The sequence below is a fragment of the Rutilus rutilus genome, assembly GCF_951802725.1.
Source record: "Rutilus rutilus genome assembly, chromosome: 15".
NCBI classification, from domain to species: domain Eukaryota; kingdom Metazoa; phylum Chordata; class Actinopteri; order Cypriniformes; family Leuciscidae; genus Rutilus; species Rutilus rutilus.
This window is the reverse complement of record NC_140220.1, coordinates 15,842,722-15,856,099: the sequence shown is the minus strand read 5'-3', so window position 1 is coordinate 15,856,099 and position 13,378 is coordinate 15,842,722. Positions and strand designations below refer to the sequence as shown.

Here is a 13,378-nt window from a genome sequence, read left to right as displayed (position 1 = left end):
GTGATGGAACCAGATTCAGAGCCGCTCTCGTCCAATTCGCGGAGAAGATTGGCTTGTAGAATCTGTAGTACGGCCATGGAGTGAAGGGCAGATGCAGCCTGTCCGGCGGCGGCGAAAGCGCGGCCGACAAGGGCTGAAGTGGTCCTGCAAGCCTTAGACGGGAGGGCAGCCTTTGAGCGCCAACCAGACGGCGGGCAAAGGTGCGCTGCAACCGCCTCTTCCACGGGGGGAATGGCATTATACCCCTTTTCAGCGGCGCCGTCAACCTGAGAGAGCGTCGATGAAGCGTGGGAAAAAAGAAAAGCTCCGCGTCCTCGCCTGCTCGAGTGCGGCCGGAATCCTGGACTGTTGAGGAGGCGGTAGACCAAGAGAGTGTGTGTCGCAGTAGGCGAACACACACACAGCAGTAAAAGGATATGTCGCCGGATAGCGTAGCAGGCACGGATGGCTGAAGGTGGCGAAGGCGGCCGGCTTCTTCAGGCGCTGTCCTAGGCTTGCTGGTCGCTGGTTTCAACGGCGGCGGCTCTCAAGATCCAGCGATGCGAAGAGCTTCGCTGAAGACAAGAAAATCTGAATTTCAGCCTACGAGCCCTGCTTATATACACACTGGCCACACCACCTTGACGGTTAGAAGGGTGTGGAGGGCGCGAAGCGCCCTGATAGGGTGTGACGTCATACAGGGCTCACTGGTAGGCTTAAGCAGTTGCCGCCGGGCAGCCAATGAGCACGCTCTTACAGCCTGCCGTGGTCTGCCTGCTGCTGCACTGCGTTGACAATGAATACAAAATTAAGGATAATTTTTTGACTTCAGATCTCGAAGAAAGACAACTTTCCCGTAGCGTAAGCAACTTACGCAATACGAGAGAACCTCTCGTAAGAGAACTGGGCATCATACACTAGGGATGTCACGGTACCAAAATTCCAGTAGTCGGTACCGATACCATTAAAATTTTACGGTTCTCGGTACCAATTTCAGTACCACAGCAAAATCAGTTGGAACTATTTTTCTATTTTATTTAACTATTTGCAAAAAAATAGTAAATTCAATTCAATGACTTTATTTATGACTGTAATCATAAGTAAATAATACATAAGCATTAAAGGCTACACGCTGTTTAAACGTAAATATTGCTTATTAAAAAAATCCCATGGAGACGTAGCTAAATCTACTGTAGTGTACAGAAGCTTAATTATTTCTTCAAGTTAAACCGAACTTTTATTTTGACGGGTTGCAGTGAAGACCTTTGAGTTTCTATGTGTGTATGATATGATGATAGTTTTTTCTCAAATTAAACGGTAAAATGCTCATGAAGTGACTCTCAGAGTGGCTCTGGAGATGAATTTCATCATGTCATCATATCGTGAGGCAGCAGAGACTGAAAACAGCGCGAGCGTCACTCGTGCTTCAGTGTATGAGGTAAATGAAACCGCGCGTCGACTCACTCACACAGAGACAAGTAGGGCTGAATGATACATCGAATTTTCATCGTCATCGCGATATGAACTCGCGCGATGAACACATCGCAACAGACAGCCTGACACGATGAATAAGGGAAAGCAGTTTATTACATGCGCCAAGCGCATGTAATAAACGTTTGACCCATCACGTTTAGCCATGAAGACATGGATGGCGCGTTCATGCTATTTGGCCAATCAGGTGAAGCCCCAGGAAGTGTCAGCTACGCTCAGATTGATTTGTGAGTTGTCAATTTAATTGCGACACTGTGCCGTTAGCAAATACGATGGCGGAGGAAGGAGAGAAGAGTGAGGAAAATGTGGTGGCTGACAAAGACCTTGTGGTGAAAAAGAACAGCACTTCAGCTATATGGGATTATTTTGGATTTAGGAGAGATGACGCGTTACAAACACAGGTACTGTGTAAAACATGCTGAACAGTGTTATCGCAAGTCATATTGTCATCGCAATATTAAACAATGTTATCGCACATCGCAGCTTTTCCTCATATCGTGCAGCCCTAGAGACAAGCAGAACATGCAGAGTTAATATTTAAATAGTCTTTTTGCAGTTTAATATACACACTATATCGTGGTATATATCGGCTACTGACAGTGCTCTAAGTAAAAAAGTTAGTCTGGAGCCCCGCGCTTAGATAAAAAAACGGAAGCGACTTAAAGCGGGGCTCCAGACTAACTTTTTTACTTGGAGCACTGTCAGTAGCCGATATATACCACGATATAGTGTGTATATTAAACTGCAAAAAGACTATTTAAATATTAACTCTGCATGTTCTGCTTGTCTCTAGGGCTGGTCAGTAGTTTCGGGATTTCTTCGCTGTATTGTCGCTTTTTGCTCGCAGGTTTCTCTCTAGAGCTCCCCCCACAGCTTCGGAGTAGATATTTGACAACACTGTTGTAAAAACTCGTTGGCGATTCTCAGACACCAGAGGCTATTAGATCAACGACATCAAAGGAGATGGGACATTCTTTAAAACGTCTTCTTCATTCGGGTTCGAACAGCGTGAGGGAGCGCAATAATGACAGCATTTTAGCAGATTTCTTTTGACCGTAAAGCAATTGTTTACATCGCGAGACCTGATATCACGCCATACTTCCTGACGCGGCGGCCGGCGACCCGCCGGCTCAAAGTTGCAAGTGCGGATTTTCCGCTCACGGGCACCAGGGGGGTGCGAAACGACCACCATTCAACCCGAAATAAGTAATATAACCATTCCAGTGACTCCGAAGCTGTTCAGTTAAGGTAAAAAAGTTACTTAGTTCACCTTTAAAGCAGCTGCCTATTAGTGGGTACCGAATATACCCGGTACTACAGAAATGCTGGTATCGTCACATTTTCAGTACCGGTACTTTGACAACACTATCATACACTAAACAACTGAGGATCATTTACTACCAGACTTTCAAACCATTTCTTTTTAAAATCTGAAAACAGAAACCCACGCCTAGAAGACACATGACAGATGAAACAAACATGGATGTGCAGGAGATTACCCCAGTAGTTGTTGTAGCGACTATGCTGAGTCTCAAACGAAAAATGAGTTACTAACACTGAGGCTAATTTGTTACACATGTTCTGTTAATTTTTAGGACAGCTTCGGTTTCAGTTGCGATGCGTCATACACTACGTTGTGTGTTCTAAAATCGACTCAAGATATCAAACATGTTTTGATATCCTCCAACTAGATGGATTCATAGTCTGAAGCTAAAAATTCGGAGTCTGTGCCCATCATACACTACGCAATTAGCACAGTATGACAGTAGTGTATGATAGTCTGTGCCTATCATACACTACGCAATTTTCTGTGAAATCTGTTAACTCCGACTGCCCAAAATCTGCAGACTGGCACAACCTTTTGGCAACTATTGTCGACTCATCTAGGCAGCAGATCGGGGGGAAAATCTGAGCAAAAGTCATGTAGTGTATTCCAGCCTTAAGCCACTCTTGCATGGTCTTGGCTATGGTCTTGGCTGTGGAACATTGTCTTGTTGGAAGGTGAACTTTGTTTCTCGCAGTCGGCAACAGACGGCAAAACTCTAAAACTTACCTAAACATATAATTCACTGCAGTTTCCATCTGAAAGTAAAACAAGAGGCAGTATATGGTTTTGCCAAAGTGCATGGTTTGTAAACTAATACTTTTTGATATTTGCATCACATAACCAGCTTCATATGTAAGACTTTTCTGATGTAGTAATCTTGCTCTGATAAAGATGTTGCCAGATCCACCTTCATTTGTTTTGGATAAAACTGAACACTTTAGCACCACTCACTAGACATTTCACTTTGAAAAGTGTAATGTGACATTCTGATCTTTGGAACTCCCCTTGAGTGACCATTGGGTTCCTGGTCACCTCTCTTACCAAAGTAGTGTAGATTGATGTAAAAAAATATATATATATTTTTATATATACCAATTTTCTTTGTGAATGAATAATGTATCGTAAATAAATAAATGTTCTTCCTTAAAATACATGGTGCATAAGTGAGTACACCCCTATGTTAAATTCCCATAGAGGCAGGCAGATTTTGATTTTTAAGTATTTAAAAAAAAAAAATGTTTAGGATACTATGCATCCTGATAAAGTTCCCTTGGCCTTTGGAATTAAAATAGCCCCACATCATCACATAGCCTTCACCATACCTAGAGATTGGCATGGTTTTATTTCAGTTAGCCTAAAAGCTAGTTTGATTTGCATTGAGAGATGATCTTATGGAAAGTACCCCATGCCAATCTCTAGGTATGGTGAATGCTATGTGATGATGTGGGGCTATTTTAATTCCAAAGGCCAAGGGAACTTTATCAGGATGCATAGTATCCTAAATTTTTTTTTTTTTAAATACTTAAAAATAAAAATCTGCCTGCCTCTATGGGAATTTAACATAGGGGTGTACTCACTTATGCACCATGTATTTTAAGGAAGAACATTTATTTATTTACGATACATTATTCATTCACAAAGAAAATTGGTGTCCTTAAAGGTTGGATTTTTCCAAATTTTTTTAATTAAGGCATTAAGTTCAATTTCCAAAATATGATTTTTTATTCCTCTTTTTAGTCAACTTTAGCATGGGTGTATTCACTTATGCATTGCACTGTGTATATATATATATATATATATATATATATATATATATGAAAGCATTTTATGTTGTATGACTGCACCATACCAACATATGAAAAAATAAAGGGGTCTGCATACTTCCTGAATGTACTTTACAGTTAAAGGGAGAATATATTTTTGCTTTCTTTGTGGCACAAAGTAAGAGCAACCTATTGGCTGTAAGTTGTGATGTGTACAGTCATAAGTTCATTCAGTGAAGGATTCATCAGATTGATTCAAAATCCTGATTATGTGAATCTTTGTGAATCGGGCCACACTGGCCGTGCCGTATGCTTGTTTTTGCGTACAGCCCATGAAAAGTTGTGATGTGTGACACATTTGTAATGTGTCATGTCAGAAATATGTAGATACAAATTATGCCTATCAATGAACTTGACTAAATTTGATTGCTTATATTTCTGACATGGCATAAATGGGTCACCATTCCCAAACTTGCACAATTAATTCATTTCCACTCTGCAACCCACAGTTTAAAAAACACATTTTTTAATGAATGATTCAGATGACATAACCAGCATTTTAAGCTCAGTATAACTATGAATCAGTCATGATTTATTTTTATTTTATTTTTTAGCTTTAAGAGTCTTAGGTTTAACTCTTTTTTTATTTTTTTTATTGGTGTTTTACCAATCAGAGAGAATATAAAAGAAAGACAGCACAGTGTTTGTTTCGACATATTGGCCAAAAAAATACAGATGAAATTAAGCAGAGGTATTTCTTACTCTCTGATTCAACAAAAAGGGGAAAAGAAAAGAAAAGAAAAGAAAAGAAAAAAGAGAAGGATTATAAATGCTTGCTTCAAAACATACTAGTATATTACACAATAATACAAGTAAAAATAATATTAATGTAGTATGCATGTACAGTATGGTAGCAATATAAATAAAATACAGCAAAAACTGTAAATATTAGTTAAGAAAAAAAAAGAAAAAAAAACACAAAAAAAGAACAAACTTTACACCTTTTTTAAACAATCACTGCCAGCTGTCAAGAAAACCAAATACAATTTATTTCCCTTTTTTTTATGTACTCTATTAGTTTCTTAAACAAACAGGGACGAGAGAGAGGACAAAAACAGCTAGGGTCAAATGCAAAGGAGTGGTTACGTAAATGGTTATTTATAGGAAAATGATTATTTTTTAAAGTGTAAAAGAAAAGGTTGCCAAATCATATGAAATTGTTCTGTTCTGCCAATCATTGTAAATCAAATTTTTTCTATTTAAATAAACTGCAATAGGTCGTGCATCCAATGAAAGTAGCTGGGTGGAAAAGGAATTTTCCAGTTCATCAGTATAAGCCTTTTGCCAATTATTAAGCAAAAAGCTAAAGCATTTGACTGTAAAGATGATAAGGATACCTTTGCAGGATTAAGACCAAATAGTGCCACTAAAGGGCACGGTTCAACATCTAACATGAAAACATTCGAAATCGACTTGAAGATTGATGTCCAGAAAGAGGTCAACGCTGGGCAAAGCCAAAAAGTATGATAAAGAGATTTGTCGACATCGGTCACAAGTAGGATCGAGATCCGGGTTTATTTTAGACAGTTTAGCTTTCGTCCAGTATATTCTGTGTAACATCTTAAATTGTATTAGTGAGTGACGAGCGCAAATAGAGGTGGTATGAACGCGACAAAGGGCCTTTGACCATTCTTCATCAGTAAAAACATGTTTAACATCTGATTCCCAATTTTGCTTTATTTTAGACATGGTTGAAAAATCTGAGAGTGCAGTAAATGAAAAAATAGTTTTGTAAATATTGGAGACAGCACCTTTAGAGACTAATGACGCCATATATCAGTTATACCGTACCACTCCAAAAAGGAGTTAAGTGTTCTAGAGGATTGAGACAAGGTAGCTGGTTTGGGAGATGACCTATCTAAAGCAGTATTCAGGACACAATTAAAGTTGCCTCCCATAATCAATTGGTAAAAATTCAGGTCCGGGAAATTAGAATAAAATAAAATAAAAGTTTTACAAAAAAGTCTGGATTATCCCAATTAGGGGCGTAAACACTTGCTAAAGCAACTTGATTACCATAAAGAGTGCCTGAAACGATCACATATCTACCATTGGGGTCTGAAATAACTTTAGATGGATTAAATGGAGTATTCTTGTTAATTAAAATGGCTGTGCCTCTAGCTTTACAATTAAATCCCGAGTGGAACACCTGGTTGCAGTCTTAACGACTGTACTAACAAAGTCCATCGCTGCCTGCGGAGTCTGGAATATCTGGCGCTGTCCTTGGAAATCGACACGGAGTCTGGCGGGATGCAACATTCCGTAGGTGATGCCAGCATTGCGGAGTGCTGTTTTCACGTCTTTGAATTCAGCACGGTGTCTCGCCACCTCAGCAGACATGTCCGGGAAGATACGAACAACGATGAGCTCGATCAATTTCCAGAGGTCGCTTAAAGGCGCCGTCTCCAAACAGTTCAGTAAAGAATGAGGCCATAAAAGCAATCGGACTTTGGCCCTCCGAGCCCTCTGGTATTCCAATAATCCTTAGATTTTGCCTCCGCGAACGGTTCTCCAAGTCGTCCAGCTTGAGTTTGAGGCTGGTGTTTTCTGTTTGCAGCGTGCTGCACAGCTTCTCCACCACTGTCAACCGGCCATCTGAGTCGTTGAGTGCCTCTTCAATGTCCCTGATCTTTTGAGCTTGCGATGACAGGGTTGTTTGTAATGTGGAAACGGCAGAACGAATTTCAGACAAAAATTCAGACCGTAGTGAAGATATTTCTGAGCGGATGGTGGATGAAATTAAGTCCTTCAAGGAAGCTGGCGTGATCTCTTCCTCCACCTGTACTGAAGCAGTAGCATTAGCCTTAGCTGCCTGGTCGCTCCCCTTGTCAGTCAGCATTTCTACAATGTTTCGCCCCGATTTTCCTGGTTTTGGCATTCTTCTTTATTAATGTATCATAGAATCGATTATTTGGTAAAAAAAAAAAAAAGACTAAATAAATAACACTGCTGAAAATAAAACGAATGAGTGTTCACAGAGCGACTTCCAACCCCGTCTATTCACTACGAGGCATACCGGAAGTCTCCCCAATCATGATTTCTTTATTAATTTTATTTTTTGTTCCAAGACAGCCAATTTCTAAGCTTTGCCTTTTAGCCACTCATTGCAAAACTCTTTTGTATCTGTTCTTTTGCAGACATGGTGCCCAGATCACAGTGGCTACATCGGAAGAGTAACAAAAAAAAAGATGCTTTACGGAGAGTATTGCTTACCACACAAATTAAGGTCAGATCAAAGTTTGTGAGTCTATGAATCTCATGTAGATACAATGTTATGTGTATTATATAGTAATAATAGTATATTGTATTATATTAAATGCAGTTTTTATAGCACAATCATTTTATCCCATTCAGAATCAGCTTACCAATGTGAATGTTCCAAAGAGAGAGAACTCCCAGATTGAGGGACCGTCAATCTGTAATTCATATGGCTTTAAAGTCAGTATGCAGAACTTGCAGGAGGCCAAAGCATTGCATGAGGTAGGAATGGATTTTTGTCTTGTAGTAAGAATAGCTTTCATTAAACTGAGTGATTGATCAAACTTGCATAAAAATGTAAAGTGGAAAAAGCTTTGTTGTCTTGATTTCATCTCACATGTTTAGAAATTCAAGTCCATTTTCATTTCACTATTCTCATTTCAAGTTTGAATCCCCCCCTACTGCAGGTACAGCACCTCACAGTGATAAGCATGGAGCTTCATGCAAGGACTCGCCGTGACCTTGAGCCTGACCCTGAATTTGACCCAATTTGTGCTTTATTCTACTGCCTCAGTTCTGATGTCCCTCTCCCCAAATCTGACACTACCCAGATGACGGGGGCCATTGTCATTGATAAAGATTCTTGTGGTTCATCTGAAGGTGAGATCAGTGTTGATTTACTTACTATTACTGATGTGTACTAGTCGTGACATGGAAAAGCAACAAACTAGACATCTCCATGTTGATGTGGCATGTGGCAACCATCTAGGCGATTGCTTTTGACATATAGGTCATTATGCTTTAAGTCTGTATACTGAAATACTGTAGATTTCAGACATTTCGCATTTGTTGAAACCAAGGTGTCAAAACGATTAATTTTTCTACTTCACAATGGCTATATTTACATGCAAACAAATAATCCATTAGTAATCGGATTGACAACTCAATCGGACTGAAAAGCCTTCTTGTAAACACTTTAATCGATCCGATTGAGCTTGATCCAAATGAAATTTTGATCAGAAAGGGGTGGTTTATTTCTTTTCTAATCCGACCAAGAGAACATGTAAATATTTTATCAGATTGAAAACCGAAACTGGAAAGGACTGCGTATGTGCAATGATGTGGAAATGGTGTAATGATGTGCGGAACGAGCTGCAGTCGTAAATGACTCATGTTATTCAAAAATTCTCCTACCACTCATTTTCTGTGAAGTGGAGCAGAACAACGTCCCATCAGTCCTCAACTTCATACTCTCGCCTAATCCTGTCTTAATATAAACCCTGTCTGTGAAACAAGGCCTACATGTTTTATATACTGTGCTATTCAATGTGTCACAGATAGCCTGTGACCTATGACTAAAAGGACTTTTATTTTGAAAGGACTGCTGAAGTGCATGTACACCAATACACACACACACAATCTATATGCCGGCAAAATAACATCATATACTAGATGTGTTGTTATTTTTCTGTTTAGGTGGTGTAATAGGCCCTCTGCTTAGTTCCATATTTTTTTATATAATTTTCTTTTCTTTTGTTGGTTGTTTGTTTTGTCTCAATGCTTAATGTTTTGTTATATGATTTAACATTCAAAGAAACCACACCAAACGCTTTTACAAATGTTAACAGTTTATTTCCAACAACTAACATATACACATAAAATACTGTTATACTCGCAGTGTGGGTCACCTCTCTACTGGCAAACCCATGTGCAGCGAGAGCTGCCTTTTTAAAGCTTCTATTTGCCCAGTAGGAAGGGCACTTTCATTGTCAGTGACATCACAGGGGGAAATCAGGGAAACTATCATTTCTCAGACATTTTTCTTTGCAATGTTTAGACATCATTTTGTAATTAATAGTGTGATGCATAGGTTGCATGTTAATACCATTTGTTTAAAATATTTGTGTAGTTTTATCTTGCTTTAAAATGATCATTTATTTATACATGGTATGTCCCAGAAGTGGGAGGAGCCTAACTCTATAAAAGGGCTCCTGGTAGCCATTTTTAGGAGAGTGTTTTGGAGTGTGGGATTACTTCTTGTATTTTTGGGCCTGGATATTGGCATAGCCAGAATACACATGTGAACCTCTTATGGATTTATATATATATATATATATATATATATATATATATATATATATATATATATATATATATATATATATTTATTTATTTTGCCTTAGTTTTTGTCACTGTATATATTTTTGCTTGGGAATCACTTTTGCACCAAAATAAACACCCTGGATTGAGAATTCTTCTCCATCGTCATTGATTTTACACCTTCACCGATGGTACACCCTAACACAATATCTCTTTGTTGCTAACTTATTGTTTGTTGTATTCTTACTGTAGCCTCCAGGAGCACAGCACCCTTTCTTTTTAGGTCTGGTGTGACAGGACTGCAGGTGACCTATGCCAGTGATGAGAAGGAGCTGTTTGAAGAGATCTCCAACATAGTTAGAAAGTAGGTTAACCGTGTATCTGTTGGATTTTCATTCTGTTGTGTACGGCTACAAAAATTAATAAAAAATAATTTATTAATTTATTATTATTTCTACAATTAATTGGATAAATTCTTTAAAAAATCTCTATATAAAGTAAAATACAGAAGTGTAAAAAAATTGAATCCAGTTATTGTGCTTGGGAAATAATGTCTCATACTGAACAGCATCAGCATCACACTTTGCATCTCAAAGCATCTGACAGGACATGTCACATTACAACTTTATGCTTACAAGTTTGTTTGAAGTTCTTAATATAAAGGACTCTCATGTTTTGGACAACTTGGGTCATACACTTTTCACACAGTAGCTCACTCTGTGACCTCTATTTCTATCCATAAAAAGGCTTTTCTTTCACAGCACACATGCCTGACTCATCTTATTTATTAGTTTACTTTTTATTAATCTTATTTATTAGTTTACTTTTTATTTTCTGAATAAATGAATACATTTATTTATTCATTACTTATTTATAATCTTGTTTATTTTCATTATCACTCTTATGGATTTCTTTTTGCAATCCTACTCGCATATACTGACATTGATAACATTTTAAATATTCAAATGGAATATTGGATATATATTATATGAATATTAAATATAATGGAATTCAAATGGTAAAGGAATGGTTCACCCAAAAAATTTAAATTGCGATTTATTCTGGTTGTTCCAAACTTTTTTTTTTCTGCTGAACTCAAAAGGAAATGTTTTACTCTTTTCCATTCAGTAATGTTTCATAGTGACCATTCTATAATGCTCCAAACAGGACAAAAAAAAAAAAAAAAAAAAAAAAATATATATATATATATATATATATATATATATATATATATATATATATATATATATATATATATATATATATATATATATATAAATATATATATATATAAATATATATATATATATATAAATAAACCGTGTCAAAAAGTAGTCCTACAACTTGCTTTATATTTCAGATGGTCTGAAATCATGCAATTGTAACATATTCCACTAAGCGAGATGAACTGAACACATGTGCAGTTTATTGAAACTGTGAACAGATACAAATAAACAAAAAACTTGACAAAGCGTCACTTGGCTTGACTTGACTTGAAATAACATAAACCTAGACTTGACTTAACTCATCAAACAGCGGGTTACACGAACAATACTAGACAAGATACAATGGGAACATGAGGGCTATATATACACATGGACTAATCACTAAACTAGGAACACCTGAACACAATGATAAAGACAATAAACCAATGACAGCATAGGACACATGACAAGGGGAGCACATGACAAAACCAGGAACATGACATTGGGAAAACTTCAAAATAAAGAACATGAAACCTGAACATGAAACAAAACTCAAAACCAAACGTGACACATTCCCCCTTCAAAAAAAGTGGCACCTGACGCCTTAAGTGAACATCCACCCCAAAACCAAATCAGCAGAAAGTCCTGGAGGGTGGAGAAGCAGAGGTGGTCTAGGGGGGAGAGATGGAGGGCCAGGCCCGTGAAGGGGAACTGGACACGAAGCATGGCCTAGCAGTGGCGGGCTTGGGCCGTGGAGCATGGGACATAGGACACATGACAACATAGGACACATGATAAGGGGAGCACATGACAGGATCACATGACAAAAGGGGAGCACATGATAAAACCAAGAACATGTCAATGGGAAAACTTCAAAATAAAGGACATGAAACCTGAACATGAAACAAAACTCAAAACCAAACGTGACAGCAATGGCTTTATGAAATGAACAGGCCAAAATTTAATTCATTCACTGAATATATTTTCCTCTACTGCCATTCATGAGTTATAATGACTTAAATTGCGTTTTTTGCTTCACACAAAGCAATCTTATGACTTCATAAGACAAAGTTCACAGATAAGGGGAGCTTCTTTTTTGTCATATGGAAAAAAAATTCCTTAGTACTCTCCTTTAGTGTTCAGCAGAAACCAACAACAACATACTGGTTTGAAATACATGAGGATGAGCACTTTTTTCTTACATAATCTTAAAGGATGATAATACAGCAAAAACACTCATCACATCTCATAAAACACCACCTTCCCGCAGGTTTGACCCAGACATTCTGGTTGGCTATGAGGTCCAGATGCACTCTTGGGGTTACCTACTGCAGCGTGCTTCAACCCTCGGTGTGGACCTGTGCCAGAAGCTCTCTCGTGTGCCAGGTACGGTTAGCTCGGTTAGCGGTCCGCAACCTGTTTAGTGCCCTGTGCCCTCTGATGTGTTTTAATGAAGTATTGCTTTTGCTATAGAGTATATATTTGCTATAGTAATCTCTACACTCCCATGAGTAGTTATGACGAAATACTATACTGACATATAAGAGATTTAGGATTAGCGTTTTAAGATGTCGAACATTTGGGATTGGTGTGTGCATCACTTTCTTGCTTGCTGCAAGTTTTTTTATATATATATATATATATATATATATATATATACTGTATATTTTTTTTTAAACTTTTTTGCCATTTACTAACATGTAGTAATACCCTGACGTAGTGAGTGTTAAATAGTGGCAATCTAGACTCAAGTGAATGCATGTTCTACAAAATATTACCAGGTGTTAAATGCACTCTAATGTTGCAGTCCATGTATACATCGATACCACTGAAATGGGCTGTAACATCAAAGACACTATACTAGTTTTGCTACAAAAGCAAGAGTGTTTACTTTACAAACTAGTAAGATAGAGTAGTGCAAGCTCAAAACCAAAAAAGAAAAGAAAGAGTCGTCTACATCAGGCTGAGTGTGGACACGTCTAACTTCAAGAGATAAGAAATAAAAGTGGGCCGTGCCAGAACTAAGTCTTCCAGTGCTCTCTGTCTAGCCTAGTGTATTTTTACCATAAACTAAAGAAAAGAAAAAGACATTGTCCATGCAACTGTTTACATTTTATCACAAGGGGTTCTGGCTTGTCTGTGGAGAGCAAGTATAAGCAAAAGCACATTATTTGTACATCTTTTAAAATTGATTTGGCTCCACCTTTGTTATAATTGCCATTTCCTCCTGAGAATTTCTGCCCTGTCATTTGATA

At 38.0% G+C, this 13,378-nt stretch overlaps 1 protein-coding gene across 1 annotated transcript in view; it reads left to right on the top strand.

Moving 5' to 3' along the window:
- rev3l (REV3 like, DNA directed polymerase zeta catalytic subunit) overlaps positions 1–13,378 on the top strand; it is a 128,608-nt gene that overhangs the window by 88,314 nt on the left and 26,916 nt on the right. The window contains exons 15-19 of the mRNA XM_084433337.1: positions 7,758–7,846; positions 7,975–8,100; positions 8,286–8,478; positions 10,171–10,282; positions 12,394–12,509. Coding sequence (XP_084289463.1) covers positions 7,758–7,846; positions 7,975–8,100; positions 8,286–8,478; positions 10,171–10,282; positions 12,394–12,509 — 636 coding nt within the window. The remainder of the gene's footprint in view (positions 1–7,757; positions 7,847–7,974; positions 8,101–8,285; positions 8,479–10,170; positions 10,283–12,393; positions 12,510–13,378) is intronic.